Here is a 27,393-nt window from a genome sequence, read left to right as displayed (position 1 = left end):
CGGGGTGTGGTAGGAGTCAAGCAAACAGAAATTGTATTGGAGGGGACCTACATTCCCTCCAATGCGTTATGTGTGGTTTCCTCCGAGGCTAAGGGTCCCCCTTCTTCCAGCCAGAGGTGGTACTCCCTTCCCCTATATAATATACTTAAATATAACACTCATCATTAATGCAATCAGTAATTACCTGCAAGAATCCTTCATACATTCAGGATTGAGACACTTGAACACTTTGTCCTCTTTGTTTGGCATGATGGTCTGGAAGTTGCAAAATGGACAAGCTACCAAGTCTTCAATTCCTGCTGCGGCAATTTCTTCCAGTTGTTTCCGTTCCAGGATGTTGGAAAAAATTGACGGCATCATGACTTTCTTCAGAGTGGCGAGAGAAAATTCAGCTTTACATTCACCCTCTAAACATCGAAAGCTTGTCCGACCTTGGCCTATCTCCTCTTCTGCAAACCTAAGGAGGACATAAAGATAGTTTTTAAGATGAGGTAAAGAATTTTTATTTTAGTAAAATCATTGCACACGAGGGAGACTTCAAGCAATAAAGCTTTTAGTGAAACATGCTTTCATTCAGCTTGTAGTGAAACTAAGCTTGGGCATCATTCAGTGGCATGATGCCAAAGTGAAACATTATCTGCCATATCTATCAATTCATTAACTTGCCTAACTACCAATAATTGTGATTATAGTACTTGTAAATAACAAAAATCTTGTCTATGTTTCTAATGCGATGTTCACCACAAGGAATGGCAAGTCTTCTTCATTGATCCTCGGGGAAAAGGCAGAGTCTATATCCAGAGTCTATGTACATAAACAATTTGGAACAACATTCAACCTATATTAGTGTCAGATCAACATCAATGTAAATACTCCCCAAACCAATTTTCCCCTCCACTGATCTTTTACTTATTAATTACTACAGGTTTTATCAGCCCTATTTAGGACTTTCCAACACATCCCCATTTTCTGCGGGATAACTGGTTGATTACCTGGTTGATGGGGTTCTGGGAGTTCTTCTACTCCCCAAGCCCGGCCCGAGGCCAGGCTAGACTTGTGAGAGTTTGGTCCACCAGGCTGTTGCTTGGAGCGGCCCGCAGGCCCACATACCCACCACAGCCCGGTTGGTCCGGCACTCCTTGGAGGAATAAATCTAGTTTCCTCTTGAAAATGTCCACGGTTGTTCCGGCAATATTTCTTATGCTTGCTGGGAGGACGTTGAACAACCGCGGACCTCTGATGTTTATACAGTGTTCTCTGATTGTGCCTATGGCACCTCTGCTCTTCATTGGTTCTATTCTACATTTTCTTCCATGTCGTTCACTCCAGTACGTTGTTATTTTACTGTGTAGATTTGGTACTTGGCCCTCCAGTATCTTCCAGGTGTATATTATTTGATATCTCTCTCGTCTTCTTTCTAGTGAGTACATTTGGAGGGCTTCAAGACGATCCCAATAATTTAGGTGCTTTATTGCTTCTATGCGTGCCGTATATGTTCTCTGTATTCCCTCTATTTCAGCAATCTCTCCTGCTCTGAAGGGGGAAGTGAGTACTGAGCAGTACTCAAGACGGGACAACACAAGTGACTTGAGTACAACCATTGTGATGGGATCCCTGGATTTGAAAGTTCTCGTAATCCATCCTATCATTTTTCTGGCTGTCACAATATTTGCTTGGTTATGCTCCTTAAACGTTAGGTCGTCAGACATTATTATTCCCAAATCCTTTACATGCTGTTTTCCTACTATGGGTACATTTGATTGTGTTTTGTACTCTGTATTATGTTTAAGGTCCTCATTTTTACCGTACCTGAGTACCTGGAATTTATCACTGTTAAACATCATGTTATTTCCTGATGCCCAGTCGAAAACTTTATTAATATCAGCTTGAAGTTTTTCCAATGTCCTCAGTCGAGGTAATTTTCATACTGATTTTTGTGTCATCTGCAAAGGATGATACGAAGCTGTGACTTGTATTTTTGTCTATATCTGATATGAGAATAAGGAAAAGCAGCGGTGCAAGGACTGTACCCTGAGGTACAGAGCTTTTCACTGCACTTGGACTAGATTTTATATGGTTGACCATTACTCGCAGAGTCCTGTTTGACAGAAAACTGAGTATCCAGCGTCCTACTTTACCGGTTATTCCCATTGACTTCATTTTGTGTGCTATCACGCCATGGTCACATTTATCGAATGCCTTTGCGAAGTCCGTGTATATCACATCAGCATTCTGTTTTTCTTCTAATACCTCAGTGACTTTGTCGTAGTGCTCAAGCAGCTGTGAGAGGCGTGATCTTCCCGCTCGAAATCCATGTTGGCCTGGGTTGTGAAGGTCATTGGTCTCCATGAAATTGGTGACCTGACTCCTAATCACTCTCTCAAATACTTTTATGATGTGCGATGTTAGTGCAACTGGTCTATAATTTTTTGCCAATGCTTTGCTCCCTCCCTTGTGTAGAGGGGCTATGTCTGCTACTTTAAGTGCATCCGGTATCTCCCCCGTGTCCAAGCTCTTCCTCCACACTATACTGAGTGCCTGTGCTACCGGCACTTTGCATTTCTTTATAAATATTGAATTCCATGAGTCTGGACCTGGGGCCGAGTGCATGGGCATGTTTTCAATTTCTTTTTCAAAATTTAGTGCGCTCGTGTTTATATCAGTTATATTTACAGGGGTTTGAATATCCCGCATAAAGAAATTGTCTGGATCTTCCACCTTCATGTTGTTTATTGGAGTGCTAAACATGTCCTCATACTGCTTTTTTAGGATTTCACTAATTTCTTTGTCATCCTCCGTGTATGAACCTTCACTTGTACGAATAGGTCCAATACTGGCAGTGGTTTTTGCTTTTGATTTCGCATATGTGAAGAAATATTTTGGATTTTTCTTTATTTCCTGAATTGCTTTCTGTTCTAACTGCCTTTCTTCAGTTTCATATGAGTGTTTCAATTTCCGCTCGATTTCTTCAATCTCCCTATTTAAATTATTCCTTCTTTGACGGGAAATTCGTGTCTGCATAAGCAGTTCCGTTATTTTTTTCCTGCGTTTATAGTGTCGTCTGCGTTCTCTTTCTACGTTAGATCTCTTTCTGGCTTTCCTCAAAGGAACATGTTTCAGACAGACTTGATACGCTTCTGAAGTCGGTTTTTCTATTCCTTCTGTAGGACTTGTATTTAGAACAGTTCCCCATGGAATGTTTGTAAGTTCCCTGTTTATTATCTCCCAGTCTATCCTTTTATTATTAAAATGGAATTTACTGAATAGCCCCTCTCGCTTTATCAACGTTTTAGGTCTATTCTGAGTATTGATGGTCGTTTGCACTTCAATGAAGTTTGTGATCTGAGTATGTGGTATCTGATATCGTAATGTCTCTGATAATGTCTTCATTGTTCGTAAAGACCAGATCTAGAATATTTTCATTTCTCGTTGGCTCCGATATCTGCTGAAACAATCTATTGTACTTTGCCATATGATGCATCCTTAGGTGACATCATTAGTAACATTGAGGCTTGCATTTCAATTTTTGCATCTTTCATCACTCATTGCCACATTTTGATATGACCACGTTAACCCTTAAACTGCGCATGGCGTATATATACGCCCTGAGTAACATGTCCCATGGTGCGCATGGCGTATATATACGCCATAGGGTGCCAGGCCTGATTCAAATGGCCCGCGGCTACACGGGGTTCACAGTAGCTTCCTCAGGGCTCTTGTAAACAGATGCCATTTTGAAAAAAAATCGTGGGCAATATTCTCAGGTGTGAGAGGCACAGTACTGTTGGAGCAACCAAGGCCGGCGCACGCAGCATGAGCGAACAGCATTGATGTTCAGCTTGTGACCACAGCATCGCCGAAAAATGTCAAAATAAATATATAATTGTTATTATTTAGCGATGACAATACAGTATTACAGATGACCCATGACTGTGATATAAATAACCAGGGTTGTGATAATAGCAGGATTGTTGTAATAATTAGCGCTGTGGGAGGAGTGATGCTGAGAGACGGAGGGAGAAGCATCGTTTACTAACTGTGTGGCCACCTCAACTGAGCTGTGATTCACAAGTCAGGGTAAGCAGCTGCACCTAACAGCCTGGTTGACCAGACCACCAACTAGGACGCATGGCCAGACCACATTGTGGGAGTGCTAATCCTCGGAACAAACACGAGGTAATTAATGCAAGGTAACTTGGACAAACACGACATTAAGAGAATAAGAAAATGTTATACAGAACATTGCAAAAATTATTTACGTTACTGAAATCTTACGATCCGTGCCTTTGTGTACACACTCAGGCTGTATCCAACATTCTCAGCATCATATATTGTAGAACATATTCTATTGTTTAAAGACGGTCTTTACTAATAATTTATCGTTACCAATATTACCGCAGGTATCGAGACTCATTTTAATTTACCTTCCGACACAATTCATGCAATATATATAACCAGCAGTCTCCATGCTTATTTACCTTCTAATGCAATTCATGCAATATATAACCAGCAGTCTCCATGCTTATTTACCTTCTGATGCAATTGATACAAAACTTGTGCTTGCTGCCTGGAGCATTACAAGTGTCCATGTCCTCCTCGAGCACCTCATCATCGTAACAACATCGGCACTCCAGTAGCTGGTGTGTGGCTTTAGCCTGAAAATAACAAAATGTCATCAAAACAAAAAAAATTATTATAATGGCCATCAAAGAGCCAACTATAATTTACAACAAGAGAGGAACAGATGCATCAGGCAATCAGGGAATGGGTGAGCAAAATGGTGACAAAGGGCCCCCATTGAGTATTACCCAAACATGGGCAGAGCCTGCAAGCCCTTACCAGAAAGGATTACAGTGCAGGCACGAAAACAGGCTCACTGGGAAAATAAACGGAGGCGACACGTCTGGAAACGTAGCTGGTTACAAAATCACACACCATAACTTTGTGAATTTGCATGATAATTGACCACTAATAGCCTAAGCTTACTCAGCAGCCTAACAAGTTTCTAAGGACAGATTGCCACTTCTAGAAGGAAACCAAATCCAGATTCTACTGCAGAAGAGGAGAGAGCATAGGTGGTTCTGAGGGGTGGAAGGTAGTAGGCATCTTTGCATGGGTGGGGGCACCACACCAACACACTTGTAAAGCTTTAATTGAACCATTTTGGTTTTTGCCAGTCTGAAGTGCACATGAAAACTATCGGGAGGAATTTGAGGTAGGCAGAGTCAGGCTGCCCTGTTGAGATCAAGGTGCTACCACCTCAATCCGTCCTCTTAAAAATAACGTCACTTTTGGCTCGTATGCGCACTATGGCCAAATTTGGACGTAATTTGAAATTAAATCGACTCACAAAAGTGACGTACTGTTCCGTTTTTTGTTCGAGTCGTCCGGCCCTCCTCGGACAGGTTAGGAGAAGAAACTTTCAATTCACGTTTTTCATAACGTTTTGAAACTTTATGAGAATTTCCTGCCCACCTAACTTCTGAGGACCCTTAATTTACTGTTGTTAAAAAAAATAATCCCAAATTTATTTTCAATTTTTTTAATTTTCAAATTACGTCCACTTTCGGCCATACGGGCAAATGGCCAAAAGCGACATTTTAAGAGGACAGGTTGACCACCTAGTAGCTGTTGAGGATAGTGGGGGGGGGGACAAGAGCACTCCTTGGCAGTCTCTGATGCCCGGTAAAAATTACATAGGCTCGAGCTTTGTTAAATGACAATTCCAGGTGTTTTTGGTTGGAATGAGTCTAGTCTTGCCCTTACAGCAGAACATATATGCAGACATTATATTACAAAATTATGCACCATTACATCAATGAGAAAAATACATACCCATAAGAAAGCTCTTCTTTTATTTTCTTCTTTTTTCCAAAGGTGTTCCTTTATTTCTGTCTGCATGCGGACATAACATAATTCTTTTATGAATATATCGTCCATGTCCCTCTCGCTCACAGGAGATGTACGCTTCGTCTTGCGGCGACTCAGCTTTTTATTTTCCTGGATTGGAGAGAGCAACACACGTTATATAATTCCACTAAGATAGCAATTGTTTAATAACCTAAACATAGTATAATTTAGTACAATATAAAAGATTTAGTTCTGCTTAATGGGACCTGGGGCAGATCACTTCCTACACAAAATAAAATGTTTTGAGGTTTAACACGGCCAACTCTCAAGTTTGGGGTTTTGGGTCAGTCTTGCCTCGCTGAGAGCCAGACTGGTCCTGGCTCTAGGTAGGTCAGCGCGGGCCTCGCTGAGAGCCAGACTGGTCCTGGCTCTAGGTAGGTCAGCGCGGGCCTCGATGAGAGCCAGACTGGTCCTGGCTCTAGGTAGGTCAGCGCGGGCCTCGCTGAGAGCCAGACTGGTCCTGGCTCTAGGTAGGTCAGCGCGGGCCTCGCTGAGAGCCAGACTGGTCCTGGCTCTAGGTAGGTCAACACAGGCCTCGCCGAGAGCCAGACTGGTCCTGGCTCTAGGTAAGTCAGCGCGGGCCTCGCCAAGAGCCAGACTGGTCCTGGCTCTAGGTAGGTCAGCGCGGGCCTCGCTGAGAGCCAGACTGGTCCTGGCTCTAGGTAGGTCAGCGCGGGCCTCGCTGAGAGCCAGACTGGTCCTGGCTCTAGGTAGGTCAACGCGGGCCTCGCTGAGAGCCAGACTGGTCCTGGCTCTAGGTAGGTCAGCGCGGGCCTCGCTGAGAGCCAGACTGGTCCTGGCTCTAGGTAGGTCAGCGCGGGTCTCGCTGAGAGCCAGACTGGTCCTGGCTCTAGGTAGGTCAGCGCGGGCCTCGCTGAGAGCCAGACTGGTCCTGGCTCTAGGTAGGTCAGCATGGGCCTTGCTGAGAGCCAGACTGGTCCTGGCTCTCGGTAGGTCAGCACAAGCCTCACCAAGAGCCAGACTGGTCCTGGCTCTCGGTAGGTCAGTGCAGACCTCGCAAGCTTGCACCACTTCTCAGGGTCATGCCACAACACAGTAAGATACCCCAAGCTATCAAGAACCCACCAGGAAAGACAACTGAATTGTATTCAACACGGAACAAAAATATAAAAAATTTATAACGTTTCATAGGTCAAAATTAACATAAACCAAAGTGTTTGCCAACTCATCATGCTGCTCATAAATGCTTACAAATAATTTGTATGCAAGACCATTACTGATGCCAGTTCATGTTTTTCCTTAATGTGTTCCACTGTATCCTCTATTGTGATACAACAACAAAATGGATATGGCTTTTACTAAGTGCCTAAAACTTATCTAAATAGTCTACACACACACACACACACTGTGTAAAACTGTCCACAAAACCTATGTATTAACAAGGTATATTTTGAAAGAAATGTTAAGGGCACTGTAATTACTAACCGATATTGTCGAGCTTCTATGATGTATCAATATGCCATTGTCAATGTAGAGGTTGATGTTGAAGGTTGTTCTCTTGGATGTTATATGGCAGAGGATATTTGGGTGGGAATCGCTAATCTGCTTGCCAATTTTTATTTCTGCCAAGGCATAAATACTGGCAACACACAGCATTGTAGCACACAGCAAGTCTTGCAATAAAACTTTTGATTCTTTTTCTCTTGCTTTTATTGTGTGTGTATATCCTGCACGCAAGCCTCTTCACAAGTCATATTTGTTCACATCTGAGAGAGAATGGTATTCTCTTAGCTAGACTTGTACCCCAAGGCTGCAGTGCTGAGCAGTGCTGTGCACTTAGCATTGATTATCACCTTTATCTAAGGACACAAGTGCCTCTTGTAAGGTGTCTATGGATTGGGGATTGCTCAAGCAGTTCAGTTCTTGTGCGTGTGGTGACATATGACGGCGGGTTGTATTAACCCTCAAACCGCGCATATCATATATAAATGATATCAGTGACAAAACCGAAACCGCGCACATCATTTATATACGATTTCGTGTCTAGCGCTATAATTTAAACGCCCCGCCTGGGAGAGGGGCAGCTATAGTACAGCCACGACCGATAGTTGCCAGATGCCACCCAGAAAAAAAATCCAGGCTAACATTCTTGGGTGTTAGTATTGAGCGTCAGTATTGAGCAAGCCACCAAGGCTGGCGCACGCAGCACGAGCTCACAGCACCGCTGTTCAGCTTGTGACCACAGCATCGCCTACAAATACCATAATATAAATGATACTGCTATTATTTAGCAGTGATAGTATTACTGAAGCCCCCTGACTGTGATAAAACTGACCAGGATTCTGATAATAGCAGGATTGTGGTGATATTTAGCGCTGTACTCCATGGAGGGAGGAGTAAGGCTGTGGGAGGGAGGGTTGTGGCGTCGTTTTCTGACTGTGTGTGGCCACCATTTATTAACTGCACTCACCATACCAGCTTAGTGGTTCGATATAGTGAACACAAATGTAGATACTTATATATAACGTGTGTATAGTGTGAAATAACAGCGAGATGAGTAGGTTGGGAGCCGCCATTTTGGTGAGGGAGGAGCGTCGTCTGCACGACTTGGCATGTTGTTTACTGATGGCCACTATGGTCTTTGGGCACCATACCAGCTTATTTGTTCAGGTATGGTGAATAAAACAGGTAGATACTTATATATAATGTGTGTATATAGCGTAATAACACCACAAAATATTGTTGGAGGACAAATATTAGTGCGTCTGGCCTTGAGGGCGACCGCCGATCAGCTGACTGTGTGAGTAGCTACGTCTTATGGCCTTACTCACCATACAAGCTTAGATGTACAGTTATGGTGAACAAAACATGTAAATACATATATATAACATCTGTGTATAGTGAATAAATACAGGAAGAGTATTGTGGGAGGTGAATGAGGGTGAGTGAGGTGGTGTTGAGGGAGGGAGTGGCAGTGAGTGGCTCGCTGGTGTTTGGCGGTCACTCCTCGGTCTTGTGAGTCAAAAAGCAACAACTTAGTAGTTTGTTATGGTGTACAAAACATGCAAATACTTATATATAACCTGTGTATATAGTGTAACAACAGCAAAACTATTTGTTTATTGTTTTATGAACATATTAATTGAATCACTAATATGCACACCATAATTTTGAGTACAGCGATGGTTCACACATTTTATAATATAAATATACCACAATTCACTGTATGGAATAATATTACTGCAAAAAACTAAGAAAAAATCAATCAGAGACATTGAAATAATTAGGTAATAATATATTTGTGGCAACTGCCGTCTGACAGCTCGGGCGGAGTAGACCTCGTCTGGAGAAGGCTCTGCCAACGCCCCTTTTTTGCCACACTTCCCTACCCTATTGCGGCTAAAATATGCCACCTACGATTTTTTTGTTATTTTTTCCGTGATCAGGGAACAAAAATGAACACTTCTATAAGACGAAAGAATTTTTTGGATTTTTTTTTGTTGTGCCTGTGGGTGTGAATTCCATTTGGGCCCCTAGCGGTTTGAGGGTTAACAGATGGCAGTTATACATCTTGCCAGTATATTCCTGGCTGGGTTCCTGCTACCACAAGGTAGCCGAGTGGTGCAGGTAGTGGCAGAAGTCACAGGTGACCTGACCTTCACCAATTGTTTTGGTGCACCTTTCCTCCCACCCACGGACACATTAGTGAACCCCACAGTTCACCCAATCAAATGTGTGTGTGTGTGTGTGTATGGTTGAAAGTGCATTTTGATTGGTGCTCCAAGAGAATGCCTGTAACTTAAGTAATGATGTCCGAGTTCAGTATCTCGCTTTGAGCTCCCTCTGATCATTCTCGGAGAAGGTCTGCATTGTACAAGACGAGTGCTCTCTTGATCTCTAGTATCACACCCAATAGCTGAAGGTTCAGAGTTTGGTGAAGGTTCTCGACTGTTTGGTGCAGTCGTTCAGAGCGAGACATCCCATGGAGTGCCAGTTTTTGACCATGCACGTGTTAGTGAATGTATAATATTTACAATATATGCCAATAATTTCCCGAACACAACCGAGCTCCAAATTATCTTTGGATACAGCAGTGGTGTTTAGGCAGCCGTTATTGCTCAAGATGTTCACAGTAACAGTGTTAAGGTTAGGCTGCATTACGCAACCCGTTCTCGCAAATTTAATAAGTCAATATTGACTTATTAAATATGTGCATAGGTGACATACTTAACATAATAGATTGTGTTATTGCTTATTGCTTCGTAATTACAATTATTACCTAACCTATACCTATTATAGGTTAGGTAATAATTGTAATTACGAAGCAATAAGATGCTTATCTTAAGATACTAACAAGGTTAGGTAAGGTCGGTGTTTTCTATGAATCTTTTTAAGGGTATCTATTATGTTTAGTATATCACCTATGCACGTACAGGCATACCTCAGAATGCGAGTTTAATCCGTTCCTGGAGACGCCTCGCCTTCCGAAAACTCGCATTCCGAAGTTAATTTCCCCATAAGAAATAAAGGGAAATGAATTAATCCGTCCCTGACTACCCCAAAAACCCCACATCAAACTAAATTTTTATACCTAATTCATCTAAATAAACCTACAAAACTATGTTCCAGTTATTACTTACCTTGCTGTCGAGTGCTGTAGGCGTATGGAAGATGGTGAGGAGGGGGGAGGAGGAGAGGAGTTACTGTTTGGAAGGGGAGTCCCCTTCCATAATCACATCAGGCAGTGAGGACCTTTCTGGTGTGCTCTCCCTGGGACGTTTAACCTGAGTGCCACTAGGTCCTGGTTGAGGCTCACTGCTCGATTTCCTCACCACAAATTTGTCCATGGAAGCTTGCTTTTCCCTTCTTCGCAAGCTCTCTCTGTAGTAAGGCATCACATTGTCATTGAAAAGATTAAGACAACGGCCTACTACAGCTTTGTCTGGGTGAGTATGTTTAATAGTTGTTTGAATCTCTTCCCACATCTGACACACCTTCTTAATTATTGCAGAAGGGACACTCGCTGGTGCTGTTGGTGCTGCTGCCACCTCCTCCTCCACTGCAGAATCATTCGCTGCTGTGTTGGCTTGCTGTTCCTGTTGAAGGGCTAGGAGTTCTTCGGTGGTCAGTTCTTCGTTGTGTTCTTCCACCAACTCCTCCACATCATCACCATCCAATTCCAAGCCCATTTGCTGGCCTAGACTAACAATTTCCTCAACAATAGGCGCATCATTTATAGGCTCAAACCCCTCAAAGTCTAGTTCTCTCACACCTTCAGGCCACAATTTTCTCCAGCCAGAGATCAGGGTTCTTTGAGTCACTTCTTGCCAGGCTTTGTCAACGAGTTTTAAAGCACTACAAATGTTAAAATGCTCTCTCCAGAACTCTTTGAGGGTGAGGTTTGTGGCTTCAGTCATTTCAAAACATTTCCGGAAAAGTGCCCTTTCATACAGTTTCTTAAAATTCGCTATGATTTTCTGGTCCATAGGCTGAATTAGAGGAGTGGTGTTAGGAGGAAGGAATTTAACTGTGAGGAATTTATTGTATTGAGGCATCAAATCATCTTCCAAGCCTGGAGGATGAGCAGGAGCATTGTCAAGGAGAAGCACGGCTTTGAGTGGCAATTGTTTCTCCTGCAGATATTTTTCTATGGCAGGGCACACCACTTCATTCACCCACTCCGAAAAAATAAGCCTAGTGACCCATGCTTTTTTATTAGACTTCCACATCACACACAAACGGGTTTTCTGCACATTATACTGTTTGAAAACCCTTGGATTTTCAGAATGATACACTAGCAAGGGTTTAATTTTCAAATCGCCACTCGCATTTGAACACAGCACAAGCGTAAACCTATCTTTCATAGGCTTGTGTCCAGGCAAGGATTTTTCCTCCTTGGTAATGTATGTCCTCTTAGGCATTCTTTTCCAAAACAGTCCTGTTTCGTCACAATTAAACACTTGTTGCGGTAGGTATTCCCCAGTCTCTGCAGACTCTTTAAATTCGTCAATAAATCGTCCAGCGGCTGGTTTGTCTGAGCTGGCTGCCTCCCCATGCCTTGTAACACTATGGATACCACTTCTCTTTCTAAATTTTTCAAACCAGCCCCTGCTTGCCTTAAACTCTTTCTTATCTGCATCACTCGTTGCAGGGGTCTTCTTTAGAAGGTCTTCGTGCAACACCCTGGCTTTCTCACAAATAATGGCCTCCGAAACACTATCACCCCTCAACTCCTTGTCGTGTATCCAAATTAATAACAACTTTTCCACTTCTTCAAGTATTTGTGGTCTTTGTGTCGTTAATGTTCTTACTCCTTTTGCCACATTAGCACTCATAATCTTATTTTTCTTCTTAAGTATAGTGCATATTGTTGATGTGGCTTTCTTGTACTGCCTACAAAGTTCAACAACACGTGTACCGTTCTCATGCTTCCGAATGATCTCTTGTTTCTCCTCTATTGTCATCCTCACATGAGCTTTCTGGCCTTTATCCTTACCACTGGCTTTCTTGGGACTCATGGTGAGATATATAATAACAAATTGTATAGACAAATCACCAAAAATCCAACAAAACACTGAAAATCCACGACAAGAATTGATGTGGGGGTAGTCACTGAGCGCGAGACAATGGTGAACTGAGGGGCAGCGGGGCAGAGGGGCGACGATCGCCGAACGACCACGCGCTAGGTCGGCTGTACGCGTATCAACAAACTCGCCTCCCGAAGTAACCATCGCCTTCCGAGACAAATTTTTGGAGTAAATACACCTCGCCTTCCGAAAACCTCGCATACAGGGACAATCGCATTCCGAGGTACCACTGTAGTTAATAAGTCAATATTGACTTTACGAATTTGCGAGAACGGGTTGCATTACGTCACCTGGGTATCGTCGGCAAGAGAGGATACTGTGCGTAGATTTGCTTATGATGCATCTTAAATTAGAGAATTACTGTACTCCCATTTCCATGAGTATATACATATTTTCTTTTGTGTTCTAATTTAGTGAATACATTTTTATGTTAAGCGCATGGTATTTCAGGAAATCCTTTCTCTTTGAACAAAGAGAACTTTCTTTTTCATATTGGTTCAGTTTCTGAACCAATTATGTGCCTCTGTAACCCTTTACACCACCGCCTACGGGGTGCATAATAAAGAGAAATTGAATTTCATATTTCAAACTTTTGCTTTACCGGTACCACAGTTGGATCCTCTGGTATATAACTTGCCCTGTCAATAAATTTGACGAGCCAAAATCCCCAATTTCCCTGCATCACAAGGTAGAGATCAGACACGACCTATATCTGCTAAGATCTCCTCAAGATCTTGTTCCATTGCTCTAGGCACTTTACCTCATTGATAGCTGTTGTGAGCAGTTGGCATTTCCTCCCAGCTCAACTCCATACCTCAGTGGTTCAAGTTTCAAGTAATCTTGGACAATGTCCTAAAGTCCCTCATAAATAGCAAGATGTATTTATATGACGAGGCCTCTTTGGACAAAGTTTGATTCCCCGTCCTCTTCTGACTATGCTTGCTAGTTGTCAATACTGGAGGAAGGCCTAGAATGGGTCTTTCAACTTTTTCCCTCCACGTATCTTGCCTGGAGCATACCTGGAGAGGGTTTCGGGAGTTCTACTCCCCAAGCCCGGCCCGAGTTCACGCTCGACTTGTGATAACTTGGTCCAACAGGCTGTTTTTTGGAGCGGCCCGCAGGCCCACATATCCACTACAGCCCAGTTGGTCGGTACTTCTTGCAAGAACTTGCCTAATTGGTTCTTTAATACATCCATCTTTGTTCCAGCAATATTTCTAGTGTTTGTTAGGAGGGTCTTTAACAGCCATGGACCTCTAATGTTCAGACAGTGCTTGCTCTCTAATTGGGCCTGGCAGAAAATTTAAAATCCAATGCCCCACTTTACCCATTATTCCAATTGATATCATGGTATGGGCTATCACTCCATGGTCACACTGCAAATGCCTTTGCAAAATCTATGTATAAGACATCTGTACTATATTTTGTACACAGAAATCACATTATCATGATACAGTGGAACCTCGGTTTTCGAATGCCCGTTTTCAAATTTGTTTGGGTCTAGCTCAATGTCTTAAAAAAATTTGACTTGGTATTCGAGGTTTGCCTCGGTGCTCGAGTTTGTTGATACACGTATGGGTCGACCGAGCACGTGGCGAGTTGCAGTTTACCAGCGTCTTCTGCCTAGTGACGAACTTCTGTGAAGAATTTCATTGTTTTTGTGCTTTTTTGGTTTGTGAATATAGAAGTTCTTATTATATATCATGCCATGGGTTCCAAGAAATTCAGTGGTAAAGTTCAAACTAAGAAATAGTTGTAAGGATGATAGAGGAAAAACAAGAGATTCATAAGGAGATGATGTGATGTCTCACTACAGACAAGTGTTTAAGCATAGGGAAAACAAGTGTCTATAGACAGATTCTTAGTAAGACAAGCAAGCAAGCAGTGAGCCACAACCAGTTCCTTGTGGTATGCCTGCAAAATGTAACAGAAAAATACCCCAGAAATGTCATCACTGCCGTTATAATGGAAGGGAACTCCCCTTCCAAACACTAACACTTCTTCTCTCCCCCCTCACCATCTTCCAAGTGCCAATAAGAATCCTCAATAAAGGCAAGATATAATTGTACATACTGTGGTATAAAATATGAGTATGTATAAAATGTATTTTAAGTTAATATTTTTGGGGGTGTAGAATGGATTAATTAAATTTACATTATTTCTTATGGGAAAAATCGTTTCAGTTTTCGAACCGCCTCTGGGAACGAATTAAATTCTAAAACGGAGGAACCACAGTACTGTACATCAAATTAGAAATCCACAGGAGCCGTGATGAGGGTTCGAACCTATGTGCTGGGTGTTCCCATATGCACGTTCTAGTCAACTGTGCCACTGCATGGTCAAAAGAATAGCAACCTGGGGTACTACTGCACCAAGGATCGCATCGTGGCACAGTTGACTAGAGAATGCCTGGGAACACACAGCACGTAGGTTCAAACCCTCACTGCGGCTCGTGTGATTTGTTCATTAGCATTTAGTCTTTCTTCTAACGTTCATGAGCCTCTGCCATAGTGATTGAGGAGTTGTAAAAGACAGGATCTTCCTACTCTAGATTCGTGTTTACCTGGATTGTGAAGCTCATCGTTTTCCATAAAACTGGAGATTTGATTATTAATTACTCTTTCAAAAACTTTTATTATGTGTGATGTTAATGCAACTGGTCTATACTTTTTTCCAAAGCTTTACTGCCCCTCCCCCTTGTGCAGACGAGTTATATCTGCCAATTTAAGTGCTGATGGCATCTCCTCCTGTTTAAAGGCTCTTCCTCCACATTACACCAAGTGCTCGCGCTACTGGCACTTTATTCAGTATTCATAAAGAAATGTAGAGTTCTACAAGTCCGGATCTGGTGCCTGAGTACATGGGCATGTTGTCAATTTCACTTTTAAAGTCTGAGTTTGTGTTAATAGCAATTATAATGTCTAGGTCTGGATAGCATTCATAAAGAAGTTGTCCAGATCTTCTACTTTCACATTGTTTAATGGGATACTAAACAAAACCTCAAATGGGTCTCCTAGGATTTCACCAATTTCTTTGTCCTCCTCTGTGTATGAACCTTCTACTGTAAGTAAAGGTTCAATACTAGAAGAGGCTTTTTATTTTGACTTTGCATGTGAATATTTTGAATTTTTCTTTATCTCTTGTATAGCTTTCTGTTCCAGCTTCATTTCCTCAGGCTCGTATGTTCGCTTCAGCGTGTGCTCAACAGTATTTCTTCAACCTCGCTGTTCAGATTTCTTATTCTTTGTTTTAAAAGTTGTGTTGCTTAAGCATTTCTGTGATTTTTTCCTTTTGTAGAGTCATCTGCATTCTCTTTCTAGAGTAGTCCTCTTTTGGACCCTCTGTAAAGGCACATGCTTCAGACTTTGCATGCTTCAGCAGTCAGTTGGGCTATTTCCTGTAATTACCCAAGTGTAGTTACAGGACGAGAGCTACGTTCATGGTGTCCCATCTTCTCAGTACTCTTTGTCGTACAACGGTTTGAAACTACCGATGGTTTTGGCCTCCACCACTTACTCACTTAACTTGTTCCAACCGTCTGCCACTCTGTTTGCAAAAGAAAACTTTCTAATATTTTTTCGGCACCTCTGTTTCCTTAGCTTGAATCTGTGTCCTCTTATTCGTGAAGTTACTGGTTTCAAGAATTCCTCTTCATCAATTTGGTCAATTCCTGTTAATATTTTGTAAGTGGTGATCATATCATCTCTCTTTTTTCTTCTATCTTCTAGTTGTAATACTCAGAGCTTGCTATTGTAATAGCCTTTGCTATCTACCTCAATACCACCATGATAGTTTTCTCTTTAAGATTTCCACGGTGAGGGAGGGAAGGGTACACACATGGCCACCATTAATATACGAGAGAGCAGCTTCTGTCGCTAGCAGGAACAGATTCGGACTACTAATCATGGGAGACTTTAACCAAGGGAAGATAGATTGGGAGGCAATCGACTTGATAATAGTCCAGGACGGACCAAAACGTTGTCATCTCTTCAATTTCTAGTGTTGTTTGGTCAACATTTTTCAGCCACATTAGTGACTTTTATCTGCACCTAGAGTATGCAGCTCCAGCATGGAGTCCATATCTAGTCAAGCTTAGACTAAACTAGAAAAAGTTCAAAGGTTTGCCACCAGACTAGTACCCAAACCGAGGGGTATGAGCTACGAGGAGACACTACGGGAATTAAACCTCACATCGCTGGAAGACAGAAGAGTTAGGGGAGACATGATCACCACATAAAAGATTCTCAAAGGAATTGATAGGGTAGATAAAGACAAGACTATTTAACTCAAGGGACACATGCACTAGGGAACACAGGTGGAAATTGAGTGCCCAAATGAACCATAGAGATGATATAAATTTTTCTGTTTGGTGTCAGTAGTTGACACTTAAGAAGTGATGTGGTGGAGGCAGACTCCATACACAGTTTCAAGTGTAGATATGACAGAGCATAATAGGCTCAGGGAACCTATACATTAGTTGATTGACAGTTGAGAGGCAGGACCAAAGAGCCAGAGCTCAACCCCCGCAAGCACAACTAGGCGAGTTCAACTGGGTGAGTACGGTTGTTCCGGCAATATTTCTTATGCTCACTGGGAGGATGTTGAACAACCGTGAACCTCTGATTTATACAGTGTTCACCAATTGTGCCTATGGCACCTCTGTTCTTCACTGATTCTATTGCATTTTCTTCCATATCGTTCACTCCAGTACTGTATGTTGCTATTTTACTGTGTAGATTTGGTACTTTGCCCTCCAGTATTTTCCACATGTATATTATTTGATATCTCTCTCGTCTCCTTTCTAGCGAGTACATTTGAAGAGCTTCGAGACAATGCCAATAATTTAGGTGCATTATCACGTCTATGTATGCCATATATTTTCTTTGTATTCCCTTTATTTCAGAGGGAATCTATATTTCAGAGGGATGTGCTGGGCACAAGAGAGCTGTATCTACCTACACCAGTTGTTCAACGTGACCTCAAGACACTGTCCTTCCCAGAGCCACGACCCACACTTCCACCAACTCTTCATCCTGCTGAACGAGGCGTGCAAGGTCTTCAACTTGCTTTTGACATGAAAGAGTTAATCATCGTAGATTAGCATGACCGGGGGAGCCGGTCGGCCGAGCGGACAGCACACTGGACTTGTGATCCTGTGGTCCTGGGTTCGATGCCAGGAGCCGGCGAGAAACAATGGGCAGAGTTTCTTTCACCCTATGCCCCTGTTACCTAGCAGTAAAATAGGTACCTGGGTGTTAGTCAGTTGTCACAGGCTGCTTCCTGGGGGTGGAGGCCTGGTCGAGGACCGGGCCGCAGGGACACTAAAACCCCGAAATCATCTCAAGATAACCTCAAGATGACGGCATCATAACTGACAACCTCGTGACCACATCACCATTGACCAAAGTTGACCTATCCCATGTTTAGCTTCTCTGAGGTGTGAATGTTCCATAGTGTTGCACCAACTGTCTGGCACCGCGCCCCTGTGGCTGTTCTGTCATTATGTCTTTATGTACTGCTCTCTTGTTACATAGTTTTGCCATGTTTAACGCCTCTAGTCTCTCCTTGTAACTCAAGATTTTCAATTCCGGAAGCCATTTTGTTGCATGCCTTTGCAACTTTTCCAGTTTATTTATGTGCTTCCTGAGATATGAGCACCATACAACTCCTGCATATTCCAAATTTGGCCTCAAAAAAGTCACGAACAGTTTCTTCAGTATTTCATCATCTATGTAATTAAAAGCAAGTCTGAAGTTGGAAAGCTATGCATACGGAGGCTCCTCTCACAATGTTATTGTGTTCCTCTGGTGAAGGTTTACTATTCAAAATCACCCCTAGATCTTGTTGTTTATGAGTTATTCAATTCCTTTCCATATCATTTTTAAGTCGAGTGTGGTCTATTTTATCTGATTCCACATTCCATAACATGGCATTTATTCACATTGAATTCCATTTACCACATGTCACTCCAAGCACCTAGTTAATCTAGATCAATCTGAAGGGCACGACAACATCACTCTTCCCCAGTATCTCAGCATCACCCGTAAACATGTCCATATAATTCTCTATTCCTCCTGGTAGATCATTCAAGTAGACGACGAACATTCCTGGTCCAAGAACTGAACCCCGTGGTACTCCGCTAGTAACACTCTTCCAGTCAGTTACTGTACAGTGCTTCTGATTACCTATACCTGGGAGATCAGGCGAACTGACCACACATGAAGGCTCTGGCACAGTCAGCTACAGGCTCATCCTGTTCCTTATATGATTGTTACCTGATGTTGTTAATGAATAAAGTTCATTCCTATTGATGCATATAATAGGCTCATGAAATAAATGGGTCTCTAGGAGCAGGCTTCAGACGAGCTGAGGTAGGATAACGGCTCTTGCTTGCAGTTTCACTAGGTACCTCATTTGACAGTCCTTACGAACCTGTGTCATAGTTTAAAAATAAAAAAAAAGCGAGAAAGAGATAGAGAGAGAGACATAGAGATATAGACAGACAGAGACAGACACACACACACACACACACAGACACAAAGACAGAGACACAGTGCAATCAGCTATGTGTAGCTAGAGGATGCAAGGTGTGTTCATAGTATGACAGCATGAACATGCCTATATAAACACCTGGAGAGATTACTTTACCTGCAGAGCTCTGAGTGAAGGCAAGTAGTGGTAGTTGTGTTTCCTGAGCTCATTATCAATATCCCTGATGAGGTGGTATGGCAAATCTCGCTTCAGTTGAGCACGAGCATTATCCATGTATGTAGGATTCATCGTTTTTTCCGTATCACAAAATACCTGTTAAAATAATAGAATTGTAAAATACTACTGTCAATTACTTAATATTGGTGCAGGCGATGAGTCACAATAATGTGGCTACAGTAAGTTGACCAGTATTAAGTTGACCAGGTCAACTTAATACTGGTTATCGAGCTGTAATGGATAAATGATAACCAGAGAATTACAAATAAATTTATCTCTTGGTTGTGATAATCTTAAGAAAAATGTGTTTCATGCACAAGGGAATAATGATCACGTTCACATCTAGGCCATGACACACGCATTGAAGCACACACGTTTCCCTGAGCTTCTTACCTAATAACACAATGAATAATATTCAAATGAATATCAAATAAATTTATTTACTTAAATTAAAATACTACAGTACTTGGAATCAGACTACAAACTATTAACAATTAATCCTCACAACATTTGAATGTCGCAATGAATCTGTGTGGATCATGTCCCATTGGAACCTTCACCCCTAGATACCTCTGGCGATCATTTGCCATATTGAACAAAATCAAGAGCCTTTGGTTCCTTCGTGTGCCTTAGTCATATTATCTGAGCAATGTCCGAGGCTAGACCTTACCTCTGACTGTGCAGTGCGACCACACTAGGGACCATTCACACCATGCATAACTGCAAGTCTTTGATAGACCTGGGAGGTCTTGGTAATAATGAGGAGTATATTACAAATGGTTTACTTCAATATTATTGCTCATGTATATGAAATGGGCTGGTCTAACACCAAGGGAAGTGAGACTAACGAGTGAGGTCGTGTGGAGAACAGTGACCGACATGTTACAGCACTGACGACATGTACACGTTGAGTTGTCAATTAGAACATTAGTTGCTAGAATATCCGATTCTCGCAAAAAATGAGACGGTGGTGGTATTCAGTGATGACCATATGTTGGTATTTATAGGGCAGGGTAGTGTGTGGTGGCAATTTACAAATTTGCTTACACAAGATACTAAATGTGATAAGAATGGTGATATTGAGTTCTGTACTGATTGTAGTGCTAGAGATGATCAATGAAGGTATTTGTGATCATTGTTCAAGTTACTGTAACTGTAGAGAGAAATATACAGGGGTTTGTCAGGGGGAGCAAATTTTGTACCAGAAAATACAACATTTTATGAAAATAACGTTTATGCAAGGTTCATTGATCATGGCATCCAGAATGTTATTCCTCAGAAGATGAACCAATCTTCTATACCAGCAAGGGTACTTGTAGTGACGGGTTTGAGGTAACCTGACACGAAGCCGTGCTGCACTCGTGCACATACACTCGTGCACATACACTCGTGCACATACACACACAGTTGCTAGTTGGAGCACATTCATTACTACAAAATCTGAATCTGATGAAAATGAGTCATTGTGATCTTGTTAATAATGGTGGGGAGGGGTAGAAGAGTAAGAAATGTCTACCCAGAATAGGAAAAAATTAATTAAAAGAGCGACCAAAGTGATGACGTATGCATGTACAGTAAACAAACACACGACCCCATAATAACAGCCCCAGGCAAGACAGGAGAAGATGGGGTGTTGGGAGGAAAGGAAGATAACACAAAGGAGATGAAAGTAGAGATGCAGGACACCCATCCTCAGGGCAGACACACCACCCCCTGGGGACAGAACCATTTCATAACCTATATATAATAGGATGACGAAAGTCACAGACTCCAGGATGGAAGGAATCAAACCATCCCACAAGTGGTAGAACAAAGATAGTATGGAATGGTCAAAGTAATGCAACACCAACATTGGAGATCTATCGCTCTCGCCAGTGAGTGCAGTGTCCGAGGGATAGACAATGCTGAAACACACTCAAGACTGCCACGAACTTGCTGGCTCCTGAAGGAAAACACTTTTTGAAGAAATCAATAGGGGTCCAGGGGCCACTTGCCAAAATTAATACACAGATGCTGAAGGCAGCCTAGGGGCATAGTCAGCTCACAAGTGCTCAAAAGGAATGCCATACAACAAGGGTGTGAGTAAATTACCTAAGGTGATGAGAGCACTTTATAATTTTTAAGAACCCAAGCAAAACCAATCAAAATGTCCCCCGACCAAGGGCTCTAACAGAGGAGTCAAAGACTCCTACAGCCCAACACCCTGGTGCTCTGACCTCTCAGGGTCAGGCCCAACACCCTCGTGGCATTGTGCTAAACCTGTCTCCTGAAACACACATCAAATGAATAACATCGGTGGCGTATGCGAGGCTGGCTAACATCAAAACTGTCTTCAGAAATCTGTGTAAGGAATCCTTCAGAACTTTGTATACTACAAATGTAAAGCTAATCCTGGAGTATGCAGCCCCAGCATGGAGCCCAAACCTTGTCAAGCACAAAAAGCTGGAAAAGGTTCAGAGGTATGCCATTAGGCTAGTCCCAGAACCAAGAGGCACACATTACAAGGAAAGGCTGTGTGAACTGTACCTCACATCGCTGGAAGACAGAAGAGCTCGGGGTGACACGATTTCCACATACAATATTCTCATGGGAATTGACAGGATAGACAAAGATGGATTATTTACCATGGGTGGTACATGCAAAAGGGACACAGGTGAAAGCCGAGTACCCAAATGAGTTACCGACACACACATTAGAAAGAACTTTTTCAGTGTCAGAGTAGTTAATAAATGGAATGCATTAGGAAGTGATGTGGTGGAGACTGACTACATACATACTTTCAAATGTAGATATGATAGAGCTCAAGAAGCTCAGGAATCTATACACCAGTATACTGACAGTTGAGAGGTGGGACCAAAGAGCCAAAGCTTAATCCCTGTAAGCACAACTAGGTGAATACAGGAGAGGCCCCGGCCAAATCAACCACTAGCAAGCAAAACCAACCCCCACAAACACCCAACAAAACAGCAAGAAGACTGTAATAACAGCCGTCTCAGACAAAACCCTGAGAAGTAGCTCGGAGCGAACAAACGAAAGGGAGACGAAGTTAGAGCCAGAAACCATGCCATGTCTAAAGACCAGGCTAACAAGGCTTGCCGTGTTAGAGGCACAGAAATGCTCAACAGAAACAAAGGGTGAACGGCAAGAAGGGCAACTGCCACCAAGAGAGCCGATGGAAGTACTGTAAGGAGCAGAAGCTACACAATAAAAAACTGCACTGAAGAGCTAGAGGGAAAACACACAGGAATGGATGCAAAACCCCCCAAAACCTGCCACACGTGGGACACCTCCCACCACTCGAGCATGCAGGACCGCAAAACCAGTGCCATGTCCCAAAAGTTAACAAAAAACAGTCCTCTAGCCAGGAATACCCTGGAACTTCGGAATGCCCACAAAAGGGGAGGAAGAACCGAATCCAAGAAAACAGATCCGGAACTGAACCAAAAAACACAGCACACAGGAGGTACACACAAAGGCCTCTCGAGTCACCACCATCAGAATCCGAGAGGAAAAATCTCCGCAGGACCAGTCCAAAGAACCCAAAGGCCCACGGATATGAACCAAGGGAGAAGAAGCCACACACACACAAGGAAAGAGGGAGAAGAAACCCCTCATCCCAGCATGGAAATACCCATCACAAAGGACACGAAAGCTAACGAAAGGTCAAATGGAACCCAAGGGGCCCAAACCGACGCGACCCCCCACCCCCCCTCCCTTTATAAAAGGAGGTGGGGAACTTGATAAGCACCTCCAAAGGATACCTGATCAGCCAGGCTGTGACTCATACAACAGGCTGCAAGCAGCTGCAGCCAACATCCTGATTGACCAGTCCAGCAATGAGGAGGCCTGGTCGAGGACCGGGCCACAGGACACTAAGCCCCGAAATCATCTCAAGGTAGCCCTCCTTCCCCCAAGCAATGAGAACCGCAGCAGGGGACCCCAGAGCTCTAATCTAGGTCCACCACCCAGGACAGAAAAGCAGAGGTAGTAGATGGTACTATCTTAGTGTATGGTAGCTTCAAGGAACAAAACCCCAATAAATGATTTAATCAATTTTGGCTACATCCTTTTATAATTACAAAGGTGTTATATACTGTAAATTAAAATTACCTTTTCAGGGTCCTGAAAGTATTCCAAGAATTCCTCAACAGACATTCCCTCGATAAATTTCTTCCTGATCTCCAGTCGTTTCTGTCTCTTGTTGTACTCTTCTCTCTTGGGATATTCTTTATTCTTGAGGAGCTCTTCTATCAACAGCTGGAACTGTGCCTGGTCACCATTGATACCAACACACCTGCAAAAACCTCACCCTTTACTATTTGAGTCATCTCAAGCAAATTTAATAGTTTCCAATTTCCTAAAGCAATAAACATGGAAAGTAAAGGTATAAGATACAGTAATAGTACAGGGTAATAGTGTAAGAAATATTGCTGGAAGAACTGTGGACATCTTCAAGAGAAACCTAGATAGTTTTCTTCAAGGAGTGCCGGACCAACCGGGTGGATATGTGGGCCTGCGGGCCGCTCCAAGCAACAGCCTGGTGGACCAAACTCTCAGAAGTCAAGCCTAGCCTCGGGCTGGGCTTGGGAAGTAGAACTCCTCCCAGAACCCCATCAAGCAGATATGGAGCCTCCTGCAAGTGCTACAGTCTGACCACATAATATATTCTGTAATGACTGAAAGAGGACAAGATCAACACAAAGTCAAATGGTCTTCAGCTATGTGAAGCTCTTTGATTGTTATGCTGTCGATACATTAATGCAGGATTCAAACCAAATATGCTGTGGAATTGATAGATCAATGCACCCAGCGGGTGCTGATCAACTTCCCCACAGTTAATTCTAAAATAAAAATACTGTACTGTACTGTACTAACTGTAATGCTTAAGGTACTAATGTAATGTTACACGTGATGAGAAATGTGACATATTTGATTACCCCTATCACTGCCTCTCTGACAAATGACGCATGATGAAATTAACAAGAACCAATATGAATAAGGACCAAGGTATTATGATAAATATTGACATGAAAAATAAGAATTTCAATAGTTGGTGACTTGGGTAAGTTACAAGGGTTAGGCATTATACAAGGACAGGTAAAATAGGATGTTGGTGTTTCCTCCCAGAGATTGGGATGAGTGATAGTCAATAGGATGGCAATCTTGAGAGGTAATGTGAATCAACCTATTATCTTCCTCAATGCAGGGGGGTTATGATAAGAAAATGTAATAGTAAGGATAAGCTTGCCAGTTATAGGGAAGAAGCAGGTCTTGTGTGGTATGATGCCCAGATGAGGAGTTGGCCCCGAGTGGATATCGAGAGTAGTGGATTCGACTCGCTCTAACTTGTATTGCGAGGCAAATAAAATAACGGCACATTTGACAATATACAAAATATACACACCATAACTTGTCAGGTATGCCATATGCAAGACACTGGCTGAATCTATCTAGGGGCAAGGGGTGGATAAGGGGCAAGGGGTGGATAAGGGGCCAAGAACCACCGCAAGGTAGAGGTAGGGATGGCAGTTGTAGGAGACGCACAAGAGATCATTTCTCAGGGCTTTGAACTGTTAGATGATTGTGGTTTCAGGTGTATTTTGGCAGAAAGTTGGGGAAAAATACTTTGCCAAAATTAACCCTTAACACTTTTGCCCGGGCATGACGCAGCATTGCGTCATCCGTTTACTGGCGGTAACTCCGGGGATGACGCAGCATTGCGTCATCCACTTTAAATAATCGCCAAAAATCAGGTTTTTATCCGATTTTTTGGGGACTGGTTTTAAAATAGGCGCCGATGTCTTCCCATTTTCTTTGTTGAGCCTCGTGGCCCTCAGGCAGCTTGGCACATGCCGTGGGCCATTTGTTTTCGCTCCACTGTTGTGACCAATGTCGCCTCCCCTCGCATCTCAAACGTGTGAACATTTCGGCTATTTTCCGTGGCTATATTTCTTACTGCGGCTTTAGAAACTATCTACGCTTACTCCACGATGGATAGTGATCATGAACAAGGCCCTTCCAGGAAGAAAATTGCGAAAGAAAGGCTTGAAAAGGGCGGGAATTGGGAGTGTAGCTGGAAGGCGTCTGAGCACTCACTCGCGGCTAACACGTGGCCCGTCTTCAACTCGTCGGCAGTTGGAGCGTGACCAGGTTTTTTATTTTATATGCTAATGTTCCTCTAGAGAATTCTATTGCGAACCCATTGAGACCAAAATGAAAGACTTAGGATAAAAATTGAGGTGACCAGAGTGAAAATAGTGAAAACATTTTATCGCGTTTGCGCGCTCCTGGGTAAATCGTTCGCACTTTCTCTGTTTGCTGCGGGTAATTAGCCGGGCTTTTGGAGTTTATATGCATTTAGTGCTGTAGAGAATTCTATTGCGAACACAATGATACCAAATTTAATCTCATAGGACGAGAATTAAGGTGACAAAGTTGAAGAGAGTATACACTTTTCAGAATTTACGCGCGCTCCCGTGACACCCTGGGTCCCATATCGCACAGTTGAGGGGTGGTGAACGGGGTGCACCAAGTGTTAAAGTGCGCATCACGTCATATGACGTGTTTGAGTACTACGCAAGATTTAAACGGCCCGTGGATACACGAGGCTCACCACACCTTCATCAGGGCTCTTGTAAACAGACGCCATTTTTTTTTTTTTAATCGTGGGTCAAACTCCCGGGTGCTAGGGGCCTCAGTATCGAGTGAGCTACCAAGCCTGACGCACGCAGCATGAGCTAACAGCACTGCTGTTCAGCTTGTGAACACAGCATCGCCTAAAAATGCCAAAATATACTTGTTCATGCTATTATGTAGCGATGATATTATTACAGAAGACCCCTGACTATGATAAAACTGATCAGGGTTCTGATAATAGCGGGATTGTGGTGATATTTAGCGCTGTGTGCCTTGGAGGGAGGAGTAATTCTGTGGGAGGGAGGGTGGTGGCGATGTCTTCTGACTGTGTGTGGCCACCTTTTATTGACTGCACTCACCATACCAGCTTAGTGGTTCGCTATGGTGAACACAAATGTAGATACTTATATATAACGTGTGTATAGAGGATATAAACAGCAAGAGGAGAAGGTTGGGAGCCGCCATTTTGGTGAGGGCGGTAGCGTCGTCTGCACGACGCCACTGTGCAGACGACTGTGTTGTTTACTGGTTACCACGATGGTCTTTGGGCACCGTACCAGTTTACTTGTACAAGTATGGTGAATAAAACAGGTAGATATTTTTATATAATGTGTGTATATAGCGTAATAACACCACAAACAGTATTGTTGGAGGAGAAATATTAGTGCGTCTGGCCTTGAGGGCGGCAGCCATCAGCTGACTGTGTGAGGTCCTACGTCTTTGTGCCTTTACTCACCATACAAGCTTAGATGTACAATTATGGTGAACAAAACATGTAAATACTTATATATAACGTCAGTATATAAAAGCAAAAACAGTATGATGGGTGGAGATTGGTGGCAAGTCAGGTGAGGTGAGGGAGGGAGGGAGTGGCAGCCAGTGGTGGGCTGCCACTGCCTGTCACTGCCACTCAGCATACCAACTTAGTGGCTCGTTATGGTGAACACGAATGTAGATACTTGTATATAGCATCTGTGTATATAGTGAATAAAAGCAAAAACAGTATTGTGGGAGGAGAATGTGGGCGAGTCAGGTGACTTGAGGGCGGGCATGAGTGGCTGGCTGGTACACGGCGGTCACTCCTCGTTACTTTTTTACTCATAATAGCTACTTAGTGGTTCGTTATGGTGAACAAAACATGCAGATACTTATATATAACCTGTGCTTATAGTGTAATAACCGACAAAGTATTTGTTCACTGATTGATGAACATAATTGAATCAACAATATGCACACCATATTTTTGAGTACAGCAATGATTCACTCATTTTATTATATGAATATATCAAACTACACACTATTGAATAATATTACAGGAAAAAACTATGAAAAATCAATCGGAGACATTGAAATAATTAGGTAATTATCTCTGTGGCAACTCCGGCCTGACAGCTGGCGATCAACAGACCGCCTGGGACGCACGCTGAGTCAGCGCCTGTTTTTTTTTGCCAGATTTCCCCGCCCTATAGCGGGCAATATATGCCACTTACGATTTTTTTATTATTTTTCCCATGATCAGTGAACACAAATTAACAGGTTAGGAAGAAAAAATATTTTTTTTTTTCAAAATTACATGCATCTGTGGGGAAAA

At 42.8% G+C, this 27,393-nt stretch overlaps 1 protein-coding gene across 4 annotated transcripts in view; it reads right to left on the bottom strand.

The window, feature by feature from the left end:
• The window catches only part of LOC123754105 (uncharacterized), a 183,726-nt gene that overhangs the window by 90,307 nt on the left and 66,026 nt on the right, over positions 1-27,393 (bottom strand). For all 4 annotated transcript variants that reach the window (XM_069308867.1, XM_045736288.2, XM_045736289.2 and 1 more), the window contains exons 3-7: positions 23,277-23,460; positions 19,107-19,262; positions 5,836-6,000; positions 4,531-4,655; positions 185-457 (exon numbers count right to left, since the gene is read on the bottom strand). In XM_069308867.1, the coding sequence (XP_069164968.1) occupies positions 185-457; positions 4,531-4,655; positions 5,836-6,000; positions 19,107-19,262; positions 23,277-23,460 (903 nt within the window). The remainder of the gene's footprint in view (positions 1-184; positions 458-4,530; positions 4,656-5,835; positions 6,001-19,106; positions 19,263-23,276; positions 23,461-27,393) is intronic.

The sequence above is a fragment of the Procambarus clarkii genome, chromosome 6, assembly GCF_040958095.1.
Source record: "Procambarus clarkii isolate CNS0578487 chromosome 6, FALCON_Pclarkii_2.0, whole genome shotgun sequence".
Classification (NCBI taxonomy): Eukaryota; Metazoa; Arthropoda; class Malacostraca; order Decapoda; family Cambaridae; genus Procambarus; species Procambarus clarkii.
Note: the sequence above shows the minus strand (reverse complement) of the source record. Positions and strands in the feature narration are given on the sequence as shown.